We start from the raw sequence: 26,719 nt of genomic DNA, 5'->3' as shown, positions 1-26,719 counted from the left end.
TTCCATCCACTACGCATCCTGAAAATATCCGTTTATTATGATTTAACTCGCAGCCCATTGAATTCGAGGGACAAAAGATTTACTCCCGACGAAATACTTTGTTGAGAAACATTCTACGATCGATGGCTCCGATGTTTTGTTTAAGTTTCTTTTGTGCCGTACTCATTGTATTTATCCTGTCTAGTTTTTTTACTCTTTATTTATATACTATGTTATATTTGTACAGAAATGTTTAAACATGTCAAAACACGCCTATTTTGTTTTGTTATTTATTTAACATATGGCAACATCCTTTCTATTTTTTGTTTCGTTGTTTTTCATTATTTTATACTTATGTATTATTTCAAAACAAACGTTTCCAAAATACAACACATTTAGAAATTGTTTTACTTGTCATTATCATAGATTTTATTAAAATTGTATTTCAATGGACTAATAAACTTCACAAGCGCGTAATGATATAACAAGTTTTAGGATACCATATTTATAATTACTATAAAGTATCCAAATAATATTCCACTATAGAGGTTAGCTCTCTATTGTTTCTGCCTATTTCTATAACATATAGCTGCATATATAGTTACTTATTTTTTTATAATTAAACAACTATATAGATATCAATAAAATTTGGCATCAACATCTATACGTCAAATTTTATTGATTATAATACGAGGACGGCCTTTTATTTCTAAATAGTAGACGAAGTCGCGGATACGAACTATATATTAGAATAATAATACTTACCTCAACATGTCCTCCGCAAGGCGTCAGAATTTGTGCAAAACGACGCTTCGTAAAAAGATGTCGAATACGTGACAAGACTGACCCCAAAGGCAAGCATATCGACGAACTTGATACAGGAGATGTCATGCTCGTACCATCGATTGTGTCCCTCATATTTTCAAAGGAAATATCAGTCCGTTTTCCTTTATAGGTATATAAAAAACAACTTTCTGTACCAACCTATTTAGATCTGTCAATTCGCGCGAAAAAGTTCATGATTCCCAAATAATAGAGTCTATTTTTGGACACTGGCATCTCCTCTGGCCTTCCTTTTAACCAGTACAATATCTCACTAAATAAAAAAACCTCTAACGTCACGATAAAAATTCGCAACAAAGCCAGAAAGGGCCTTTACCTTCAATCGTTTTTATATCAAATTCAACCTCTACCTCTATAGAAATAAGATCTATAAAAAATACTTTGTGCAAGTTGAAATGTAACAGCGAAGATGTCTGATAAAGCGGGCTCTATTGAAATCGGAAAAGGGTCCGAAAAGGTTGCCGCTTTCCAAACTGAAGCACCATTTATTTCGATCTTAAGTGACATCAGTTGCTACAAGCAGAGGATATTTGCAACGTAGTCCATACTTGCAATAATAAGTGCCGTCGTACACACAAATACAACATCCAAAATTTTTTATCATTTCATTATGCAGCGTTGCTGTCAAAAACAGCTGACAATAAGTCTGAAACACATAATGAGTTTAACAAAGGTAAATTTTAGAGGTACAAAGTCGTCGATTTGGTACGAAATAGCAACGCAAGAGTAGAACTATGGATGTTACATCATAATGTGATATCCATGCTGGCTTCCACATGATGGTAACATGAACACGAACAGCACTATGGGCATCACGTTAACATGTGACGCCTGTGATACTAGTCATGTGTTATCATTCCGAATACTAAGATGCCTATTATCCTGTAATTTCACTTTATTATTATTGAGTCTCACCATATCTGGTGAGAAATGATGGCGAGATCTATGTAGCGCGCTGATGAATCCGTGGTTATAAGTCTCCGGGAACTCAAAAGCTGGAAGTGTGTTCCACTATTTCGTACTACCATATCTCCAACCTTATACCCAAATACAGCTTATAAAGCGAGCTGTTTGACGTCTGAAATAGACCAATGTAGACGACGCTAAGGACTTTTTACAAAGTCTGCCTCGGTTAAATTACGCTAGTTTAAACTATAATATAGTCCTATTCCATAAAAGAGCTTTTCGCTTGGTGTAAACATGTTATAGAAGAAGTCATTTGCATCTGTACTTATTGATTACATTAATGTCCAGAATATAAAACTATTTTATGAAAACATAGTAAACCGAAATAATAGGTCTGGAAAAGTAATTTTCATTCTAATTTTGATATTGACCTGTATTCTCTAGACTCTGTAATTTGTAGTTTAAACAAAGACATAAACTGGATTATACTGTATTGTAACTCTTAGTAGTTGTCGCCTAGTAGTTTATATTCTGCCATAATTGATTTAAATTAAAAGTTTGAACATTATGAAGTTTCTATTATCAAAGAATATACTTCTTTAATCACAGGCAATGGCAGTCGCACAGGCAATAAACGAAAGAGTTTATATGTCTGTGTATGTCAAATACGTGTAAATATGGTAGTGTGTATAATTTTTTTATTCATTTAAGATTACTTATTTATAATCTTAATAAAATAATAGCATTCTGCATTCCTTCTCCACATAAATTATAAGTGTACAAAATTTCATACTGATCCGTCTGCTCAATTTTCGGAAAAAAGGGTACAAAGATTTTGCTTTACATATTAATATACGATTTGCTACAGAGAACATTTTCTTTGTACTATCAGTGCCACTGTATATTCCCGTTCACAGCTCCAATGCGACAGTGCTTAAAAGGTTCACTGGAAACGAGGCTGTGCCCTTCATTTCATTTCCTTTGCTTTTTATTCGCAGCTCACTGGATTCGTACACACGAGCTCATTTTCTGTCCGCAACCGTCACGATATTATGTTCTTATTCCTATACAATAAAAAAATTAAATTACTTTTTAAATTAAGGCATCATCAACCTAATATATTATCATCCAAATTACGGCAGTGTCTTAAGATGAAGGTTTACGACCAATGTGTGTTGCCAATAATTACTTACGGTATGGATACATGATCACTAACTATGAGTCTCATAAATAAGCTCAGAGTTACTCAGAGGGCTATGCTTGGAATTTTTCAGAGTGATCGTATTAAAAATGGCCTGAAGAATTGCGACACTCAAGTGGCAATGGGCAGGGCACATAGCTCGTAGGACAGATAGCCATTAGGGCGGTATAGCCCTCGAGTTCGAACTCAGCAGCGATTATTTTATATATATATATATATATATATATATATATATACATATATAAGTCATTAAGTTTGAGCACCTGTTTGTAACCGGGGCGGACCACTAGTTTTTAATAAATATTTATATTTTCTTCCCTCATTACTAATTTGCTCAACTAATAAGGATAACTACAAACGCAGGGTTCATATCGTCAAGCGAAAGTTAGCCTTCAGCCGCTACATAGTCCTTCCTTTGGTTTGGAGTGTCATCTGCACTCGCTCCCTATCGTCCGGTGAACTAGAAGTAAAACCCAGCTACAGCCAACAGCATTAGAGTAGTCCGTAAAAAACGCAGCGTTTATATACGAGTGTTAAAATGTATTTCCGAGCTGAACACTTTAGGAATTCGAGGTTTCAATAAATTTGATTGATCCAAATGTTAACGATTCTGGAAGCGGATCTCCCTATTTATTTATTCCGAAAGCGTAAAACCGGGTCTCGTGATAATTATTCGACGATCCATTAACCATATGACTATTGAATACGAGATATATAATTTAGAACACGCACCTTTTTGATACTAAATTTGATTTCTCACAATATAAAGATCACAGATAAAGTCCGAAACGAGCATGTAAGGAGCAGCTTCGGAGTGGTACCTATTACTGAAAAGCTTAAAGAATGTAGACTTAGGTGGTATGGACATATTCTGCGTAAATCTGAAAACCACATTGTGAGAAAGTGCCTTTCCATGGCTACAACAAAAAGAGGACGAGGCAGGCCACCAACTACCTGGTTGACAAATGTCCATAGGGACATGAAGGAGTTGGGCCTGTTAAATGACGATGCTTACCAGCGAAATGTATGGCACCCCAGGATTAGAAAAGCCGACCCTGAGTAACGGGAAGAGGCGAGGATGAAGAAGTAGAAGAAGAAGTCTACCAAATAAATATAATTATATTTGATGCCTTCGGTTGTCTACCGATTTAGCACACCGCTTTACTTCTAATGGTCACCGGTACAAACCGCACACGGCACAATCATGAGTATAATTGTTTTGTCGATTTAGGTATTTTCTATGTAATATATGTACGCATTTATTATATAAAAAATAGCATATGTATGTAAATATACAGATATAAATACACCAGTTGTTAAGCTCTGCTTAGCTTGGCACTAGATAGCGCTGTTTGAATTGTCTGCTTGAAATATTGTTATTATTATATATTCAACTTAAATAGCCAAACATTTTCATGTCATCAAGTATTATGCCCGCCATTTAGGTATAGCTAAACGGCGGGCATAATACACTGTAAGCCTAGACAAAGAGACTGGTATACCAATCTCTTTGTCTAGGCTTACATTATTAGGTTCAGTTTTGAATGACCCGTGTCGTCGACGCCGTTCGATTGTGGTCAGGGATTTAAAGTTGACGAGAACCATCTTACGAGTACGAAACTTTTGACCTTCGGTACGAGAACATTTTCATCCTTATACAAGTACTAGTGGACCCGCGGAATTTTGTCTGCATTACACTTGCCTAATTTTCATAATATCGTATTAAATTATAGACTATGCGTTATTCTGATGTATAAGCTGTATTATAAAGTTTCATCTAAATCCGTTCAGTACCTTTAGCGTGAAACAGTAACAAATATCCATCCATACTCATAAAATTTCACGTTTTAAATATTAGAAAGATGTACAAGATTTTTATTTTCTTTACCATCTAAAAGATTTATTATTTTTGTATTCTGTTATAAAATACAACTGTTAGTTATTACTAAAGTTAGTTATCACTCATTAAAATACCGACTTTAAAACTCAAGTTATGTATATTCATAAAGATTTCGTGAAAACTGAACAAAACCATTTTCCAACATTTATTGAGGAAATCATTCAAATTGAAACGTAAATTACAAAAGGCTTTCGTTTAAATGACCTTTTAGACGATTAACTGCTTTTCGCGTTTTATATGTGATACACGGAAAGCGATAATGTAGCTATAATTTCTATATATACAAAGCAATATATCCTGGCTTTTTTAATACTAAAATATTTATTATATAATATTTTCCTTAATTTGTCTCAAAACCTAAAATTACAGTACCTAGTGTATCTACTATGTGCCCGCGACTTCGTCCGCGTGGAACAGCATAAAATATTTAATACGTATAATTAGTAAAAATCACGGGATCTTACCACGTTTTATATTTATTTGCTGAGTTCCCGATATTTCGGTAGTATTTCAACCACCATGATCACGGGTAAACTGATAATCTAACACAAAAAAAACAAAAGATAAAGTTTTAGAATTCTAGCTTCAAAAATGAGGAATTAGCATATAAACTTTTATTCCCTATTTTATTTCACCCCTTAAAGGGTTTAGGGTAAAATTTACTACAAACTTTGATATCACGTATATATATTTAGTATATATAAAAACTAAGTTCTAAGTTTCCAAAACTTTAAAAATGATAACACTTCCATACAACCTTTCAACTCCCCTTACAACCCTTTTATCGCAGTAAAAAATAGCCTATGTCCTTTCTGAGGGTCTAGACTATTTGTGTACCAAATTTCATTTAAATCGATTCAGATGTTTTGGCGTTAATGCGCAACAGACAGATAGAGAGAGTCATTTTCGCATTTTTAATATTAGCGGAACTGACAGACGCTACAGCGTCTGATAGGTAAAGTAGCTTTATTTTCAAACCATACAGGAACTTGTTTAAATATAGAAATTTTCATTAAAAACATTTATTCATTCATAATTTAAGAGCTGTTCTTTTGTCGGTGGTGCTCCCGCCACCTTCCACGATCTTCTATCAGTCTTTTTAGCTGTTATACGACACGACTCCAACTTTTCCATTAACTTGTTTGATATGAATGTGTCATTAGAATCAGTCCACATAAAAGAATTGAAACTGTAACTATGCTAATTACCAGAGATCTTCTCAAAAATATCATTGCATATCATTGTCGCAGGAACAAAGTCTTTACACAAACACCACGATGAGATTAGCACAAAAAAAACTTCAGTTTCGATCCCATAATGGACGTCGGAGTTAAAAGCTTTAATGTTACTTTAAAAACCAAAGTATTCATTTAAAAAGCACTCCGATAGAATATAAAACGGTCTCATTTCGTATTGTAATACAGAACAGCTGTTCATGATTACTTGATAGACGTTTCGATATTTGTCTTCTCTTAAGAAGTTTGTTATTTACACGTATACAGTTTTTTTCAGAATAGTATTATCATTGTTAATACTCATTTTTATGATTTTCTACCTAATTTATTGTTAATCCCTCAGAGAAATTTTACTAATCACTAATATTATAAACGCGAAACTTTGTGAATATGTATAGATGGCTGGATGTTAGTTACTCTTTCACGCAAAAACTACTGAACTGATTTTTATATGAAAGTTTACAGTAATATTAATAACATTAGGAAGTACTATTATTAGAAAGTTACTGTTATGAATTGAGCTTATTTTGTAAATTATATAGTTGAGCAATATTTTTAATAGGGAAATTTTAAAAAACCGGCAAAATTAAAAAAATTCTATTAAAAAGTAACATCTATGGTCTCCCAATCAAACCACAGATATTACTTTTAATAACAAGAGTGATAGCACAGATAACATAATATTACATAGTGATAGTAATGAAAGATTTTATAAGTGACGAGGTATATAATATCAGAATAATATACAGAATAAAAATAACAACTTTCCAAATTAATAATTAGCAAGCGAATAAATTTGACATTTAGACAATATACTTTTCAGTAAATGTATTTGTGTTATATGGCTGTTGTAAATACAAACAGGTTGATAGCCTACATATCTATTCGGCACTTTGGTTGTGGAATAATAAGTTTAACATTTAAAATTAATACTGTTGTAGTTATTGTAAGATTATAGCCATGTGTCTCCAGCGTCATACGTTACGCTGATAGTGTCTTTCTAGAAGAACAGATACTGTCAGTCTCCAGTCAATCACCCCGTCAGTATATCTGTCGTGAATAAAGTCTGTAATTGTGAGTTATTGGTTTTTCGTAACTTGACCACGAGCTGTTAAAGGGAAGTAACGTTTGTCATAGTTTAATTATTAAATCCATAATCTATCTAAGCAATTGTTTCTTATTTCTAAGATTATAGAATTAACTCTCACTATGTAAATGTATTATGTGCAACTGTGATGCAATCGAGAATAAATAGCTATGTACTAATGTACTATTTTGTATTGTTGTAGCACACACATGCAGGTTTACCCATATTGCATTGCATTTGTTTAAATAATCGGTTGTGTTATACAATTTGTAATTAAGCCTATAGGTGTGTACTAAGATACAAATAAATTCTTACGAATATAAATTATTATCTATCTAAATTGTATTTATTATTGTATATATCGACTGAATATCTCCATCAATATCAATTTAATTTCAATAAAATTATTTATATTTCCATAAAATTTTATAAATTTAGCTACTTCCTGGAATTACTTCTAATTCCATTATCTCCGATTAGTATAACACGTGTCCCTTTTGTACTAATCACGAATAATTAAATTTCCTTATAGAAGTCCGTTCGTCCCTATCAGCTGAATTATTACAGTTCCACAAGTCATTTACTCGCATCTGTTACCTTTGAATATATTAAGTAACTAGCTGTACCCCGTGACACTACCCGCGTGGATTATAATCAGGTTACAATAAACAATAAACAAAATAGACAAGTGCCTAGAGGCTTCAAGCGGCTAGGAGCAACGTGAAGAAAATAATTATTTTTTGTGAAAATTTTATGAAATAAATTGTATTTTCAATAACAATACGTTTTTGCTTTTTTTCGACGCTTTGTACGTAAAAAGCCATTGCTTTCAATTTAAATACAGTGAACCAAAATTGTTTGAAAAATTTATATTAACGCCATTGTTAAAAGCTTGTAACATAACTTACAATCAATCTAAGAAACTTTTAATGTGAATAATTTTAAGTTTATTTACTACATATAAACATATGTCGCCTATGGCCTCCATAATATGCAAGATATTTTATGCAAATGAGTTTATAAGGGGAACAAAAGGATTATTTAAACTTGTCAAAACAAACGATCGGGAAATTTCCATTCTTAGATAACGTAAACATTTTCAAAGATAACACATTCAGCGAATTCATTGAGTTTGCAACACAAATAATATCAAACTGGGAGTTGTTTAACTAAGAAATAGTTCTCTACAATGGTGTAGGCAAACAATTCCCGTTTATTTAGTTCCCAACTTCATGATGTAATAGTATGAAAATCAAAGTATTGATACCTGTTACTAATCAGACAGATCGAAGTGTTACCTAAGCAGACTGTATACAAGGTCTACTTTACGTTGTACGCCACGCAGCTTGCTTTGTAAGTTGTGTTTCTGTTTGAAAAATGAAATAAAACTGTGACATTACAAAGTAGGTGCCATGACAAGTTCATGAACAAGTTCGCTTATGTAGCAGTATCACGAACGTCACATGGTCATGTAGTGCCTGGGGTACTCTCTAAGCGTTACCACAGATAATACAATATTACATGCGTCTTGAGAACTAATGAGGTTGCCACTTTCCAGCAGGTAAGCTGGCAACTTGTTTTCCATTCCAGTTATATAAAAAAAAAATTGTAGATAGACTTTTATTTGGTTCAAATATTAAATGAAAGTACAGGATGAAAAATTAAAAGAAAGTACAAAAAAAATATATAAAAATAAAAGCATGTACAAAACAAAATAAACGGTCTTAACCCTAATGCAATATCATCCAGAAAACCTTTGAAAAGAGAGCATGACTAAAAATAAATAACGCCGCCTTGTACATTAGTGGAAATAAAGCAACAAAAGAACACTAAATGTGATTTACATACAACTATGTAAATATATATAAAATATTATTATCTAAAGGTAAATTGTACAAAGTTGTCTATCCATTTGTCAATCCCATTTCAGTTGCAAAGCAGCTATGCGATTGGATATAGAAGTTACAGGGTACGCAGCATAATGTCTTAGTTCTCTGGAATGGCAACGAATGGGGGAAGAGGATTGTTGGTTGACATGGTACATTCATTGCTATGAATGTACCATGTCAGGTTTACCTCCACGCCATTCCCACTGGAAGCCATCCTGATAAATTGCAGGTGAATTAGTCACGATTGGCTAACTGACCTGACCTCATGTTCGTCTTATCATCCTCCACTGGTGCCATCGTAAACCATCAGTGCAGACGGACACAACTTTCCATTATCATCTGTTAAAAAAATGGTAATAAATGTATATATATAGATGGATGCCACTTACGAACATGCTGTCTGTAAGGTTTTTCATTCCAGTTACATACAAAAACACTATTATTTATGTATTGTGCTCACAAAAAGTGATAACTTAATATTGACACAAAGATTCATATACTCATTAAACTTACAAAAACTAATTGATAAAATTATCGCTATATATAGTCCAAACAAGTACTTATATCATAATGGTTAGAAATAGACATACAAAAATAAAATTTCCTCGAAAAATTAATTTCCTACATAAAAAATCCACAAAATTGTATTCCAATCAAAGTGTAAGTAATGTGAATTTCACACTTCGAATAACTCAATAAATAATAACCATTATAAGTAACGTCGTAGGCGACGGCGGGCAATGGGCGGAAATTTGTGAAGTTCAAAACGAAGTATACGGATGAACGTCTGAGACGCTCGGGACTTCGTTATAGACAGAGATGGAAAAGTTTATGAAAATAAGAATAAGTACAGTGGCACACTTAACCACTTTGAATTTTTTTCCTATGGATGGGTAGATGGGTCGGTAGGGGAAAATATTAATACAAAAAATTAGACGTTCATAAGTAGCTTAAATGTACAATCAATTTTACAACTGCGAAATTTTGTAGTGAGTGGAAATCACAATTTTTTTAAGTGTTCAACCGGGAAAAATAGTTGACGAAAATCCTGATATCACCAAGGTGCATGATGACCAAAAAAACATGATGTGATTTATAAAAAATATATTGCCGGTAGATATATAAATTTGACGACCTCGGTGGTCTAGATGTCATGTCACACCAATTTATTTCTGATGGTCGCGGGTCGATTGCAGGTGCGAACATTTGTATACAGGAGTATGATTATTTGTATCAGTCTAGGTGTTTTCTATGTATATTATGTATGTATTTACAAAAAAATCTAAGTATTTATATCAGTTGTCTAGTACTCATAACACTAGCTCTGCTTCCCGTGAGACTGGATGGCGCTGTGTTCATTGTCCAGGGTTATTATTATTATTATATAGTAATTATTGAATTTCCTCCCATTGTATCTCTGTCGGAAATCAACCGAGGGGCGCGTTTCGTTGAAGCGCGAAATGGGACGAGCGAGTTGTTAACTCGCTCTGTCTTCTAACAAAAAGGAAAGCTCCACTTCGCCATTGCTTTAATGTGTCGTTATTGGTATTAGATGTAGTGTATTAGATTCCTACTGTTTGTCGCTAACGACTACCATTTGATGATTCGTTGTTTGTTGTTTAGATACATCATCATCTCGTTATCCTCAGTGGCACAGTTGTTAACCCATCGCTTTAATTCCAACAGTCGCGAATTCGATTTCTTTTCTCAGTGCTAACATTTTTTATTATTTGTATCATTCGGTGTGTTTTATATGTAGGTATATTAAGTAGGTATTTTAAAAAATGTAACTGTATGTAATTAACTAGTGCACATAACACAAACTCTGCTTAGCTTAACACTAATGGCTATACTTACACATGGTGTGGGATATAAATAAAAAACAGCTAGACAGTAGTATCTGTCTGTTGTATATGACTGTTAGTAAACAGTTATAATCATGAAAACAAATGTTTGTGCCGTGCGAAGAAACGTCCCCGCGACCATCGGGACTAAAGCAGTGACTAAACCGCTGAACATCAGTGGGCGTCAAAATGTTTTGTTTAGTGTTAGTACTTTTGTACTTACATGTTCTTACTGTGCGCAACAAACAGTGTTTATTATTATTATTATAGCACGGACGGGATTAAAATTCAATCGTATTTACAAAAAAAGTAAAAGAGTAGAAAGTATCTACTTCCAAGTAATGTAGATAGTAATTCGTTATAATAGTGGACTGGTGCTGGGTAGCTTGTTACCCAACGAACTGTTACATTAAAAACACACGTTTGTATTTCACTACGGGTTATGACTGATTGTTGGTGACAGATCTTTTATAAGTTTTTATTATTTTGAACTATATTTTTTATGTACAATATTTGAATTTTATATTTTTTGTATAATTGTATAGTTGTGTCAAATATATTCAAAGCATTGGTGTGTAATTTATTTTTTAACTATTAATTTATTTTATCGTAAAATAAGACATTCTGCCATTGCCAACTGTATTTCTGTTCAAACGAATTCAAAACTAAAGTTGCAAAACAGATTTTTTTTATATGAGTTGATTGGACCTTGGTACGCCTATTTTCTAAATATTGTATATTGTTACTTGCATATTTTTTTATTTAAGATTCAAGATACATTTTGTTTCTTTTTTTAATTAGAAGAATTGGTCCAGTTTTTCATCATGGCTGTAATTAAACATATATTATAAATAATATCGATCTCCCATCGAGTTTATTTACAACTACTATGTACCTGTAGTTACTCCTTTTTTTTTCTTTTTATATGTTTATATGCAATGGTGAATAAACTATTTCGACATATATCTTTGTAAACTGTGTTTCGGCGATAGGGTGCAATTAGGCAGTGCAATACAGGATAAGATGCACTATATCCTAGTCCTTCTGTGTTGCCAACACATAAGTATCACGGGTGTCACACGATAACGTGATGCCTACCTTGATGTTCATGTATATAGGCGAGGATTACCACTTACCATCAGGTGGACGTCAGCACGGATATATCATATCATGATATAACATTTGTGGTACTACTCTTGCGTTGTTATTTCGTACCAAAACCATCTTACAAAGCAAGCTACTTAATCGACGAAGACATCTTTGTCTGTCATTCCAATTACATTAAAAATATATTAGGTAAATTATAAAGTTATTACATAATTACATATACAATAAGCAAATAATTTGTACTATATATTTGTGGTATAAGGTACAAGTTAACAATATGGTTTGTAACACACTTATGACAGTTATGCGACCCGTATGTTTTCATTGCAACCTACTTATTTACTTTATAACAGCTAAGAGTTTCAGCTTGCCCTACTACCGAGAGGATGAAGTTTGAACGTTAATAAGTATGGCTTTTAGTAATTTCCTTGCTTTTATCGTATATTACAAAAAAAATGAGTAGGTTTAAAATGTTACAGTGACGTAAATAAAATGTTGTTTTAACTATGATCTAGTTTCAAACTTTTTAATGTAATGGAATGAAAATAAAAAATGCCAATATTTTTATTATAGGAATATACAAACAAGGAGAGTATGCTCAGATATGACGACCGATAGAGATCAGTGGAAAAGAATGACATACTGCGCCGTCCCCAAACAATGGGATAAAAGGCAAGGCAATGATGAGTAATATACAAACATATATGTATATACAAGCATAGAATACCGAGATAAAGATAGATTTACCTAAATAGTCTTTGTACGAAGTCGTCTGCGTTTTGCAGGTTTGCTTAAGCCATATTTAAGTTGGAGAATGAAATAATGCTCTGAAATTACAAGATAAGTGGCATGACATCTTAGTCCTCTGAAATGACAACACATGAGTTGTATCACGGGCTTACATGTTAATGTAATGTTGTAATGTAAGTTAATGGTACCTGTCAGGATATCTGAAATTGAAATTCAAGAGAGACGAACTTCTGAGCATTTTATGAATCAGCATGCGGCAGCCGGCTCCAGCGTGTGGCAGAGAGGGAAACTCCGACCAGTAACAGGTACTCGTGACCCGGGTGTAGGATTAAGAGCCCCTTGCCAATGTACGCCAGCTTGTTTTTTTAGCTTGTTTTACTCATATTATAAAGGCGAAAATAACTCTTGTCTGTCTGACACGCTTTTACGCCAAAATTACTGTACCGATTTAAATTAAATTTAGTTCACAGATAGTCGAGACCCTGAGGAAGGACATAGACGTACTTTTTAATACGAAAAAAGGATTGTAAAGGTTTGAAAGGGGATACAAAAGTTTGTATGGAAGTATCGTCATTTTTAAAGCTAGATGCTTGAAAACTATTTTTAGGGTGTTGATTAAACATATATAAAGATGACATATAAAGTTTGTAAAAAAAATACCCTTAAGTTAGTAAAATGAAATAAAAGTTTGTATGGAAATTCGTCATTTTTGAAGCTACAACGATGAAAATTTTTTCTTTGACTTCTTAGCGTTAGATTAAACACTGCAAATAGTTTATTAATATATTTAAGTATTTTATTTGTATAATAACTAGCTACTCGCCTCGGCTTCGCACGGGTGTACATGTATTATATATATAAACCTTCCCCTTGAATCACTCTATCTATTAAAAAAGTTTCAAAATCCATTGCGTAGTTTTAAAGATGTAAGCATACATAAGGACGGACAGACAGCGACAGCGACTTTATTTTATACTATATAAGGATGAGCCTAAATGATTAAAAATGCTATCCAAAGGCCATTCTACAGGAAGAAGTCACGGGCACAGCTAGTTACATATATAAAAACTAAATGACTGTGAAATAGAATGATGTAATAAACGAAGAAACAGCCAGACTGTACTTCACTTTAGAGTTGCTTTCATTTGCATGGAACGTGTACCAATCTGTGTCACAACATGGCCGCACTCCGCTTAAATGGAGGACTCTGCTTAATTGGCGACTCTAATACGACGTAACACGCGAATGGAAGCTACCTGAGCGAGATAATTAAATAACTTCGAAGATTGCCATTTTACAATTAACGTAGCTGTATTATAATTACATAGGTTAATACGCATAGTAGCTAGTTAGCATTATTGTTATAGGAACCAAGTGTACTTAAAGAAAGATAGGTTTTGTAGAAAGTTCTCTGCCTGAGTACCTCAGTCTCACCGTTGATTAGTACGCTACATATTTTGGTCTGAAGGAGATATGGTAGTAAAATTTCAGGGTTCAGAGATATGATAGCCCTCAGGATTAGGTCTAGTTTGGTTTTGGATGGTTTCACACACCCATCTCGCAAGTCCAGGGAACTGCTTGGAATTTTCATCTCTGCCATGCAAGCAATGCATGGACTCGGTGAATACGTCAAATTCATGGATAGTTAAGAAGCTTGTAGAAGTCTCTCTTGACTTGGTTCGTCGTTTATTTGGTTGCTCAGTCCGCACCAAATAAGTGAAAAACTCGTGAGACAGTCTCGCTGGTCTAGCAGTTCAGCACATCGCTTTACTTGCTGTGGTCACGGATTCTGTTACACATATTAGTGCTGTGATCACGCATGATAGCTGTTGGTAGACCGTTTTCCCATATTATAAATATGTATTTACGAAATAACTGTATCTAAGTATTTGTATACGTTATCTAGTATCTTTAGCTCTACTCAGCTTGGGACTAGATGATACTATGTGAATTAAAAAAAAACTTGCAATAAAGATGCACCTGCTTGTTTATCATTAGTTGAATGAAGAAAATTCAAATACCTTAGGTTTGGGAGTTCTGAAAATATTAAAAAATGCATCATATAATCTTAGTTATATTGCACGTTGCTACAATTTCTGCTGCTTTATTTACTTTCCAAAATACAGCTTTCGCAGCAAGCAGTGAATGTTTACGTTGCCGCGATGTATTTACCTAACTCCATTCGCATTTGGCCTAGGCAATGGCGGACGTAATTACACGTCATAACTCTTTATTTTCGTATGTACCTATGTCTGTACTTATTAATTTATTTCATTTATTTAGTGTTACATAAATAATAGGACATAATTTAAAGGTATTACCAAAAATAGTGAAAGAGCTAACATCATGAGCAATAGATGGACATTTCATCATTCTGTTTCACAGTTTTTTGTTACATATAAGCTTTATATATATATGGAAAAAAGCTGGCCTTTTCTACATATATTTCGCCTATATATGTATGCAACTGCACCAATACGCACACAGAGATGTGACTGACTGAAATATCTCAAGAGCAGGAAGTCCCGGCGGACATTCGTAAATAAACATATAAAACTTGAATTTTGTTTGCTTCATTTTATTTGATATGTTTTAATCTTATTTCTATTATAAACGCGAAAGCTTGTGAGTATGAATGGATAGATGTTTTTTAATCTTTCACGCAAAATGTACTGTGGGCGATAAAGGAAACCGCAATTGTCGTAAGATGTATATATTGTATATAATAATATATTATATAAAGAAATACTACTAACTAGGGCAAGTAATCGAAACTGAAGGGAACAATAGAAAGAAGTGACAATTTAGAATAGAAATTGGTATTTGAAATATAAAGCCTAAAGTGGATCATAGACTAAATAAGTGGCCTGATAAGACTTTACAGTAGTTTTATCAAGATCTTTCAGCAGTTTTTGCATGAAAGAGTAACAAACATCAATCTATACTCACAAACTTTCGCGTTTATTATTTTATTAAGATCAACAACATATTTCAGTACCTTGTAAAACTGTAATGTAATGTATCGTAGAGTAGTAAGGCGCATTGCAATCACCTCAATACTTGACTTGCGCATATATAGTTACTATATATTCAAAGTTATCTCAAATTAGTTTGATTAGATATCCGTGGTTTCATTATTATAGAATCAATCAAAAATACAGACGGTTATAATGAACAGATGATGTACCCTGAAATTCACCTCCATTGCTCACCCTTCAAACCAACCGGAGCATAACTGCTAACCGTCAGAAATAGGTTTCTATCCCACATATTACAACCTACGCTGATAACTTTGTAGAAAGGCGTACTCTGGTTAATTTCATGTAAATAAATTTCACGTTCGACTAATCTCATTTTACGACTCCCATATCACTCATCAAATTAATGATTCAAATTCATCCACGACGTAATTAGTAAAATGATCAAATTTGATGTTATTTATCACTTTACTTTAACCTGAATCAATGGATTTTTTTGGTAATGTATTAGTATTATATTTGTTAAAATCTGTCCTCAATTTGCCAGAAAAAATATTCAAAAGTCTTATAAAAAATTTTCTTTAAAATTCATAGCGCTGACAATATTATCAGATTGCACAAAGATTGAGTGCGTAGCTGTTTTTATGTTGATTGTCCCATGCATATTCCTTCTTAATGTGTATTTACTTAGAACAACATTTATTTAAAAGGGCAACACTTTCTTGCTAGTCTTGTGATGAGTCTGCGTTCCAAATGAGTGGTAGGTAAAAACATATATTCATGTAGGACATTTTAGCCGCTTATAAACGTTAAGTTTTTTGTAATAATAAATTTTCCCTACCGTCCAATTCAGTTCAGTTCAGTATACATATTCAATTGAGAAGAACTACCAAGAAATTCAACTCAATATCTTTTTTTAAAAGCCAGTTTATATATATTACATACTTATATAGGCAGACATATCAATTCTAACAAAAATCCCGCGCATGAACAACTATTCCCATATTTATTTGCCATTTATTTGGTCATCTAATAAATTAGGTTACACCAATTTCTGTAATTCTTCCGCACCCACCCCTCCTCCTCCTTCCTCACTTCCCCACTCCTCCCTCACAGCTGATCACATTTTAAAAATTAAAACTTCGTATTTTCATACTGTAATTGAAATGTGACGTCACGAAATCTGAGTTCCAAGGGTGGTAAAGGGGTCCAATATTTCATGATGTTTTTATATAAAGTTTGTATTACAATGTCATAGTTTGTTGGTTCCCATTTATGTGGGAAATAATTTATAGGTGGCCTCTTACGTACCGGTATAAGAACCTTGAAGATCGAGGAAAACGTCTGGTTATATCCTCAGGGAATTGCAAAACTAATAGCCCACCTACATATAGTATATCTTTGCATCGCTAATACATATAAGCAATGCAGAGATGTGTATAAATAATACATCGACTAAAGATTTGCGATTTCATCGATATTAAATCGAATAAGTCTCAAATGGTAACTTTGAATACACAGAAAGGAATTTTTAGTACACATGTATAGGTGTAATAACAAATAATATATATACGGATTACAGTCGATTCATTCAAAGTAAACGTACATTTGCGGGCTTTGTTTTTTTTTTATTTTATATGAAAATAAATCAACAATTAATTAATTTAAGTATCAAAAAATGCTTTCACACTATAAAAACATTTTTCTCACAACCACTTCTAAGTCTATTTTTGAAAGGTCAGGTTTAATTTTGCATTTCTATACTAGTCTGCAAGTATTTAAAATAATACAAATACGATGAAATTTCAGAGATGCAATCAATTTAATGAAAGCTCAACCGAGAACTTCAAGCTTTACAGTAATGGCTTCTATCTGCATTAGACTAGGTACGAGTATTACCGTATTCCGCTCTGCTAAGCAGTTACTTAGCAGAGCGGCAAACGGTTATTACTTCATTCCAATATCAAATGGGTATAAAATATTAGAATGATACCCCTAATAAAATATTCCTTGTCTTATAGATGAAAAACAAAATACTAAGTACTTTAAAAAAAAAAGAAATATCTTCATACTGTCAAAGTATATGCTCAAAATATAAATTGTTAGTAATGTACAGGTTGAGATGATGTGATTACAAAAATGAGAAAAGGTCTGCAAGATTGTTCGCGCATTCCTGTAACTCTGAGGTTAAGAGAAGGAACAACTTGAGGTTTTTAGCAGGTAGGAAAGCGGCAGTACCTGTCTACCTACCCTAGGGCGGGCGGTTCCCAATGAGCATTTTCGTCAATTTTATAAAAAGAATGTTGAGGCGATGTATTTTAACAAAATGCGTGTGGATATGGCTGATATGCCCAAGATTCCTTCTTAACTCACCATGGCTGATATTGTTGATTACAATATCAGCCTGACATCATATCACCAATTGAGTAAATTTTAAAAATTCCTTTCCTAAGAGAGTTTAACAATGTCACACCCAATAGAGTCGCATTTAAAATAGAGGAAAAACTGTGACAAGAGATTGGAACAGTTCCTAAACAAGATACGTATCTACGTATCGGTGGAGGCAACCAACCGATAAATTACGCCAGACTTAAACTAAATTCAGGCAGTGACATGCAATCTTAATTGCCACGGCGGTATTCCAATTTACAACTATTCGAGTCGGGCTGGTTTATAGGGTAATCAGTTTTAAGCCCAATAACTATTCTCAAACAGTTCAATTTTGTCTAGGTAAATTAACTTTCAGGATAGGGTATGGAGATTGTTATATTCCTGAGCGGGGTTTAATACTTCTGTCAGACTTTGTACAGCTTTATTATTGTGGACAATAATAAATTATTTTTGAAAATTCTATATTATGTAATTTAAAGTGCCGTTGTAAAAAAAATAGGTTATATTTTCTTACTGTAGGTATGTACGAAACACTCACTGTGGGCTGCAGCTAAATCTTGTTCTTTTATTATGAGTTATGTGTAGTGCGTTATAGATTGACAATTTCTTTGTTTCTTTCCCTTTAAAATATAAAATTAGTTCCTAAAAAAGTCTAGGTGGCAGCAATGGGTCAGACAAAATTACCACGTAGAGTTTATGTACTAAATCACCTTTGAAATTACAAGATACGAGTGCATTTTAGTCCTTCATAATGGCATAACGTAAGGTACTAACATTATTATAATGACGCTCTTCGTGTATGCAGGCGACTGTTGCCACTTATGCCATTCACGTCTCAATCTTCACTTTCTCAGGAGTACACTATATATCGTTCACACATTTATGTGGTTGTAGCCCACTCATACTTAAACAATATAGGAAAGTATACACTATCCTGAAAAAATAAAAACCATCGCTCCCAAAAATATCCTTCAATTCTTGTCCCTGACGGGTCTAGGTAACTTTTAAAAAACGAGCACAATAGATCTATGCAGGTCGCAGTGCTACAGGTTCAAGCACCTGACAAAACCCTCAATAAAGAAATACCATCAGTTCACTTACCACCGTCTTGTTTGCCATTTTACATAATAGAAACTTGGTCATATTATAGTCACAAAGAAATAAGTACTTATACAAATAATGATAAAATACAATTTCATTTAACCGAACTTCATCACATTATCCGCTATTTCATCATCACTGTATTCGCATAATTATACCGACAATTTAATTCTGTGTCATGCTAATAGGTTTCGGTTCGCGCCAGAAGGCAATTTCACAAGACATGTCAGTTTCGATGATATCTTTGGTATTTAAACTGTATGTGTGGACCATGAGGCACAGGATAGTTTCTGTAATGCTGTAGTTTACAATTTTATTAAATATATAATATAGAAGTACTGTAAAGGTAACTTTAAAAATGCACTCAATTGTATTGTTAGATCACAATTATTAAACTTTTTATTTTTGGTACTTTAAAGTTATATGGAACAAGCTGAAAAATACCTAGACATATATATATATATGTATCTACCTATTGAACTCCCTGTTTAGTGACTGAGAATCAGCAATAACAAATAAATAAAAGAATATGTGTGTCAAATACTTAGTAGAGTGTGTAATGTTTTTATTGGATTATTTTTTTGTGCATAATTAGCATACTGCTAATATTTTTTTTAATTATACGATCCTTCTCTATATAACTTATAGTTGTGGGAAATGTCGTACCTCTCCGTCCGCAATTTTCGTCAAAAGGGTCACAAAGTGTTTGCTTCCGGTATTAATATAAGGATTAGATCTTTTTTATAACTAAGATAATTATATCCATCTAAATAAATTTATAAATAATCACAATATATACAAGAAATAGGTACATCAAAAACATAGGTAGAGTAAGTCACCGGTTGCAGCTACAAATAATTATAAAATAAGTAAAGTTCCTAAAATCTAACCAATACAATCAATTACTAAGTCCTTACCCGACCTACGGTCTGAAACTACAACTAAATTATAAATGAACAAATACATTACCGACTCTAATCCTAATGGACTCCACGAGGTCAGATTAATACTAAATCAGCAACTGACTCTACAATAATTATTTAGATTTAATATTTAACATAGGAGGGAGAGAGAAGGGATACTGTTAGCAATGTTATGACAATTTATCTACCTATCTAATGGTAGGTAAAGCACCTTGATGTAATATTACGATAAGGGGGAATAGGACTGTTAGTAATGGGGAATAATAACCCCATTGCTAGCAATGTACCATGTCATGTTGATCTCTACGCGGTTCCCCCTAGAAACCATCTCGGTACATTGCCATTTGCCAAAATGGGCTAACTAACCTGACTCCATGCTCATTTAATCATTCGTTAGCGCGGGCGAGTTCATCATTTCATTCATCCATAAAAAATATATTGCGGTAATAAAAAACTACGAGTAGGTATAGCACAAGTACCATAAATAAAACCTGTCGAAACGAACTTAAAAAATCAGTTGAGTATTATTTAATATATCACTTAAAATACATAAAAAAACGTAAACATATGTATTGTATATCATAGTTAAAAAAGAGATCATCGCAGCCTTACTTGGGGTTTACTGTTCGACTTCGACCACAAGGGTCACGAGTTCAAGTCTGGTCGACACCAAAAAAACTTTGTATGTTAATTTATATTCCTAAATAAACTCTGCTGTTATAGAAACATCGATAATAAACAAAGTTAATCAATCAGAGAGCCAGCGATATACTCCTCATCTGCCACGTTGGATTCTATACGCCAACAATTGAGAAACACCTTTGATTACCTTCTTTAGAATAATAATCTTGAAGATATATAAAATGTAGGTATAATACAAGAATGAATTCTCAGAAATTTTGAAGGTAAAATATATTTTACCTTCAAAATTTCCGAGAATTTGCCAATTGCAAATAATAATAATAAAATCCAAGAATAATATGTATTTAATTGAATAATCTATAAAAAATACGTCACTTTTTTATACCTTTAACATCGAAAACGTCAAACAAAAATGAACTGTAAAGACCTAGTATACATTCATTCAATTTAATTCTTATCAATATATGTATTAAGTTAATTCCCCGCTTCGCATTGATAACCTCTGACCGCAGAAACAGCGATTGCCTCTGTACTAACAATAAACCACAGGGGAATTACTCAGTCCTTTTATACAGTAAGATCCCTAGAAGGTCTGGAGTAGCTATTATGAGGAATGAAGATGATATCGGTTTGTATAAAAAGGAAGCTACAAATCTGAAATGTATCAGTCAACTATTGTTGGAATAACATAGAACTTGGTAAGTAATATTAGCTTTTTATATGTCTTGTAATTTGATACACTGATAGCGGACTTATTATATAAATCGGCTGAATTAGTGTATGGTGGCCTCGGTGATCTAGCGGTTTAGCAAACTTTATTTACGATGGTCGCGAGTTCGGTTCCTCGCATAGTATAAACATTTGTATTCATGAACATGATTGTTTGTAATATATATTTATTTACAAGCGTAAGTTAAACCATAATTTTTATTTGTATTACAGAAAAAATGCAGTCGCTGTACATTTTTGCTGGAATTTTGGCGGTAGTTGCAACACAGGAGTACATAGAAATCGACAGGTATGTTTACGCATTGTTGTTTAAAATGAAAAAAAATCTTAATACATAATGATATTTTTTAAATAGATATATAATGTGGTCCATCCTCCTGTGCTAATGGATACACTGGAAGTGTGACCAAGTCAGGTCAGTTAACCCATCTTGTTGAATTTACCACAATGGTTTCCAATAATACCTACTTTCTGTCTACCTCGGTAATGTACCACTGGACTACGACTCACATCGACCTATTCTATATATTTATCTATAGGTATATAATTAAAATATCAAATAATATGACGACCCACCTGATTGTAGTAATCCTTGACTACATACAAGAACTACGTTGACATCACGTTATCATGTAACATTAGTGATAACACTCAGGCAATACTATTGGACTGTGATGTCATGCCTTTTATCCTATAACTACACTGCCTAATTTACTCCCTACAACCAAAACACAGCTTACAATGCAAGGTGCTTAGCGGCTGAAGTGGGTGAAACTCAGGGTAGGATTTTTAGTTTAAGTAATGGTCTCTTTCGATGGTCGCGGGTTCAATTCCTAGCACGTTGCAAACATTTGTATTAATGAGTATCATTGTTTGTATCGGTCTGGGTGTTTCCTATGTATAATATGTATGTATTTACAGAAAACTCACTAGTCTAGTATCGATAACACTCTGCTTACCGTGGGACTAGATGGCACTGTGTTAATTGTCCAGGGTAAAAAAAGTAAGTTTGGATTTCATTTTCAGATATCCCGACTGGTACGTTCAACCGCAGGAAGAACATTTAAGACACCGTAGACAACTGTCCGTAGACAAGAGTGGTGATGTGACGTATGCTCACGGCAGTCCTAACAATAAAGTATTTGGGACACTGGGTTCCAGGGGTGAAAACTTATTTGTGAGTATTTATGTAGATTGTTTAATATCTTGTTACTTACATAGACTTATTTTACTTTCTCTAAACACCCAAAGGCAGGCTAGAAAATTGCTTAGCAATAAAACCATCTTTTAGTGTCTAGTTAATGTATATTTGCTATTTTAATTATTTTCTGTATTTTATGCAATAATGTTGTATAAATGAATAAATAGACAGTTTCATACCTATGTGATAAGATAGAGGTAAAGGATAAGGTACTTGCGGTCACTACATATAAAACAGATTTTTTTGTATGTAAATAGGATATTATACAATACTTAATATTATATCATATATAAATTTATCAAGATTCATTGATAAATTTTGAAGGTTCCATTTGTAATGATTACGACATAAGATTGAAATAGCTATTTTAATTACGCCATGCCAAATAGTCATTATTTTTTTTTATTTTTAAAATATTTTTTACCGTGTAAATTACTTTTTTTGTGAAATAGAAACAGTAATTTGATTTAATTTGTGTATCAGGGCAAGCTCGGATATCAGCACAACTTCATCAATGATGATCGTGGTAAACTAACGGGCACGGCGTATGGTACTCGAGTATTAAGTCCTTATGGGAACAGTAATCACCTCGGAGGTCGGGTCGACTGGGCTGGCAGACACACGGCCGCTTCCCTGGACGTAAGCAAGCAGCTTCATGGTCCTACGTCGGTGAGTCTTGCATAATTTTTAACTCCCAACACGAAAGAGGGTCTTATGAGTTTGACGTATCTGCGACATCGTGTTAAATGAATAGTCCTAATAACGAGACCGGACTTGTGTTACGCCGTATACAAAGCGCTAGACTAGGCTAACTCCGGCAATTGCGCTCGTAGATACATCGTATGGCTTTTTAGTAAGTTTCCCACACAAACCCTCGTCACCAGTCCGGCGTACGACGGTCTTTTAAAGATTTTTCCAGACGAAAAAAAATCTACTAAAAGATAGCACCGATTATAATGTGGTTTCGTTATTTAAACACTAACGGAATCGAGATTTTTCTTGGATACAATATATTAGGTTATTTTATTCGGAAACTACTTAATACTCTTATAATTTATCTTAGATATCAATCACACGGAACATCTAAAAGAAATATCTAAATATTTACTTTTTTTGCGAACATCATTGTGTCCCAATTTGGACTGAAGTCATGAGTTCAAATCTGGCTGTCATCAAGAAACTTTGTTATTTTTATTTATTAATTCCTTTGGATTCTGAATAATGCTTCGAATCTTGAATACTAAATAAAAGAACAATCACCGAGGAACAAGGTAGGCTCTCCAGCTCCTATTCAAATAGAGACCGATGCAAATGTGGGTGCATAATGTGAGAATGCATCTGACTACCCTAGTTGCGATAACAGTTGTGAAGTTATATAGTTGCTTAAAACTCATCAATCCACCTTGTAAGTTAGAATAAGATCAGGGTTAGGAGAAGTTAATTAAAAAATCTATTATTTTTACAGATTCAAGCGGCCGGCGGTGCTAAATGGCCGATTGGTAGGAACGGCGAGATGTCCCTTCAAGGTACTTACAACCGTTTTGGTGGTATGCAGGACTATGGCGGCAGACTAGGTTATATTCACCGTTTTTGAATGACTATAAGGTTAAAAATTCACAAAGCGCCATCTAGTCACAAACTAACGATAGTTTGTATTTTATGAATTATGCTTTTAATTTTGTATTATATAAATATATATTTAAGACACGAATTTAATGTCATCCATAAGTCACACGAATGTCATGTTTTTTTTGTAAATGTGACCAAATTTATGTACCCTCGTCACACTTTGTCAAACAATTAACTGCCTCCTCACGTACGACATCATTTATGGATGGCCTCATATAGCAAGCCGAAAGCCAGTGATAGTATTTCTACTGAAGATAAATAATTTTTGAGTAAATTAGGTTATTGCCTCTTTTGACGTTCAGTTCAGACTAAGTTGCATTAACCGTGATCACGAGCTGACTGAACATGACTACAGCAATCTCAATGTTGTTAAGTGTCAACAATTTTCAATTTTTAAACAAGCATACGCCCCATCTGATGGTAAACACCGCACCCTATGGACGCCCGAAACACTAGAGGTGTCACGTGTGCGTTGCTGACCCTTAAAAATCTTAATATATCATTGTTGAAAACCGCATGCTGTAGTCTCTCGAAAAAACCTCGGCAGGATCATTCCACAATCTAAATATACGCGAGAGGAAGCTCCTCGCGGGAGGAAGAATAATAATTTACCACAAAATTACTCGTCTTCAGTCCAGATTAACTATATTAATGTATACTAAATGCAAAAGTTTATTAGAAATTTTATATTTTGATCCATATATTTCACGCATATACAGTAAATTACAATAAATTATTCGAATAAATAAATGCTATGAATTTTATTTCAATCTTTATTTCCATCGTAGTAAACCTTAACACTAAATATATACAAAAATACTAAACTACAAGGTACGTCATATGTGTAAAACAATATTTAGTCTTTGTATAAAACGCCATAACTATAATAAGGGAAATAAACCCTAAATGCAATTTCTAGTCAAACTTTTATATAAGAAACCAAATTAAACTCCTATGCCATAGACATAAATTGAAATAGACTGCTGTATTTTGTGTGCAATTTCTGCCTAAATAAGCAAAAACATATTTAATTGCACTACGATTAAATATCGACTCAGACTTCTTATATTAAATCAATGTTAAAACTTTTTAAAGGCACAACTCTTTACAATTATATAATATGTTGTTTAATAAAAAACCAACTACCAAACAAAAAACTAATCGTGATAAAATTAATACAAGATCTTTTCCATGATATAAAACTTTCGATCGATTACAAAAATAATGAAATCTGTTCTGTATTTGATAGTAGTTAGATTGAAAACAAAATTTTAAAAAGTTGTAAATTTGGTTTTAATAGAAAAAAATAAAAAGCATAATGTTCGTTATGGATTCAGGTTCTTTCCAAGTCTATATCAATCTATATCTATATGTTACGCAATAAAATTAGGATCAAATCAAAATGACATCATATGATGGTATTTGTCACAGTATATATCGGTTTTATATCTACATATTTTTCTCCTTATTAAAAACTACTACAAGCAATCTTCTTTCAAATTAACCAAAAAAGTTTGATATAAAGGGATAAAACAATACAATTACTAGTTACAATTATCAGAAGTGTAACATTCTTATAAAAAGGAGAGATTTCGTCTCAATGTGACATTTCATAAATATTAAACATTATTTTGATTTGGTACTAATAGAATAGCGCTAAATGTTAGCTTAGTGGTCTATTAGAAATGTTGTTGTCAAAACAATCACTGAACTGTAAGGGCATTTCCGAGTATATCTTATTTAATCATGTCGAATATTCGCAAATAAATAAATATTTCAGGATGATAATTATGCTTTATTGACGGCTGATGGTAGATTTAGATCAAACAATGTTTATTGTAAACCTTCTTAGAGATTATAAAAATCACTGTAATGTACTGTTTGCAAACTAGGCTTGATTTACTTTAAACTAATTGTTTATTTATGTGACTGATGATGACTGACAGTCCACATGATTGTAAGTGCTAAAATTTATCTCTTTATATTCGACATGATTACTCAAAATACAGGAAACATACACACACACTGCACACAAAAATTCTAAATCATAATTCACAAGTAAACTAAATAAAAAATACAGAATAGACAATAGAAAGCAAAACAAAATAAAGCTATTTAAAGTTAACATAATATAATCCTATATAAATATTTCTTCACTTACCTAAACGAAAATTATCTACAAATTATAAGCGTTAGTGTACTTAATGTAATAAAAATTTATTTTTAAATGTATCAAACTTGTATTTTGACAAAAACAATATATTGATAGTTTAAACCGAAATGCTGTCGCTTCCAGGAACTTTATGAAAGAAAATTAAATTATGAGAAATAATAAAAAGAGAATGGGTTAGAATTTTAAGCTGTTTGGTTACTTTATCTTTAGA

General features: G+C 33.0%; 1 protein-coding gene across 1 annotated transcript; it reads left to right on the top strand.

The window, feature by feature from the left end:
* The first annotated feature begins 21,342 nt into the window (after positions 1 to 21,342).
* LOC131850162 (gloverin-like) lies at positions 21,343 to 25,015 on the top strand. Its single transcript, XM_059200336.1, has 5 exons — positions 21,343 to 21,474; positions 21,719 to 21,794; positions 22,532 to 22,682; positions 23,190 to 23,375; positions 24,172 to 25,015. Exons 2-5 carry the CDS (start codon positions 21,724 to 21,726, stop codon positions 24,298 to 24,300), a joined length of 537 nt encoding a protein of 178 aa, XP_059056319.1. The 5' UTR covers positions 21,343 to 21,474; positions 21,719 to 21,723; the 3' UTR covers positions 24,301 to 25,015.
* Positions 25,016 to 26,719: the final 1,704 nt, after the last annotated feature.

This window comes from Achroia grisella, unplaced genomic scaffold (genome assembly GCF_030625045.1).
Source record: "Achroia grisella isolate CSIRO2021 unplaced genomic scaffold, CSIRO_AGI_Agris_v1 utg702, whole genome shotgun sequence".
NCBI classification, from domain to species: domain Eukaryota; kingdom Metazoa; phylum Arthropoda; class Insecta; order Lepidoptera; family Pyralidae; genus Achroia; species Achroia grisella.
Note: the sequence above shows the minus strand (reverse complement) of the source record. Positions and strands in the feature narration are given on the sequence as shown.

Coding starts and splice junctions, on each gene's coding strand:
- LOC131850162 (XM_059200336.1), top strand. CDS start 21,724: ATGCAGTCGCTGTACATTTTTGCTGGAATTTTGGCGGTAGTTGCAACA. Junction 21,795..22,531: donor GAGTACATAGAAATCGACAG/GTATGTTTACGC, acceptor TTTCATTTTCAG/ATATCCCGACTGGTACGTTC. Junction 22,683..23,189: donor CCAGGGGTGAAAACTTATTT/GTGAGTATTTAT, acceptor TTTGTGTATCAG/GGCAAGCTCGGATATCAGCA.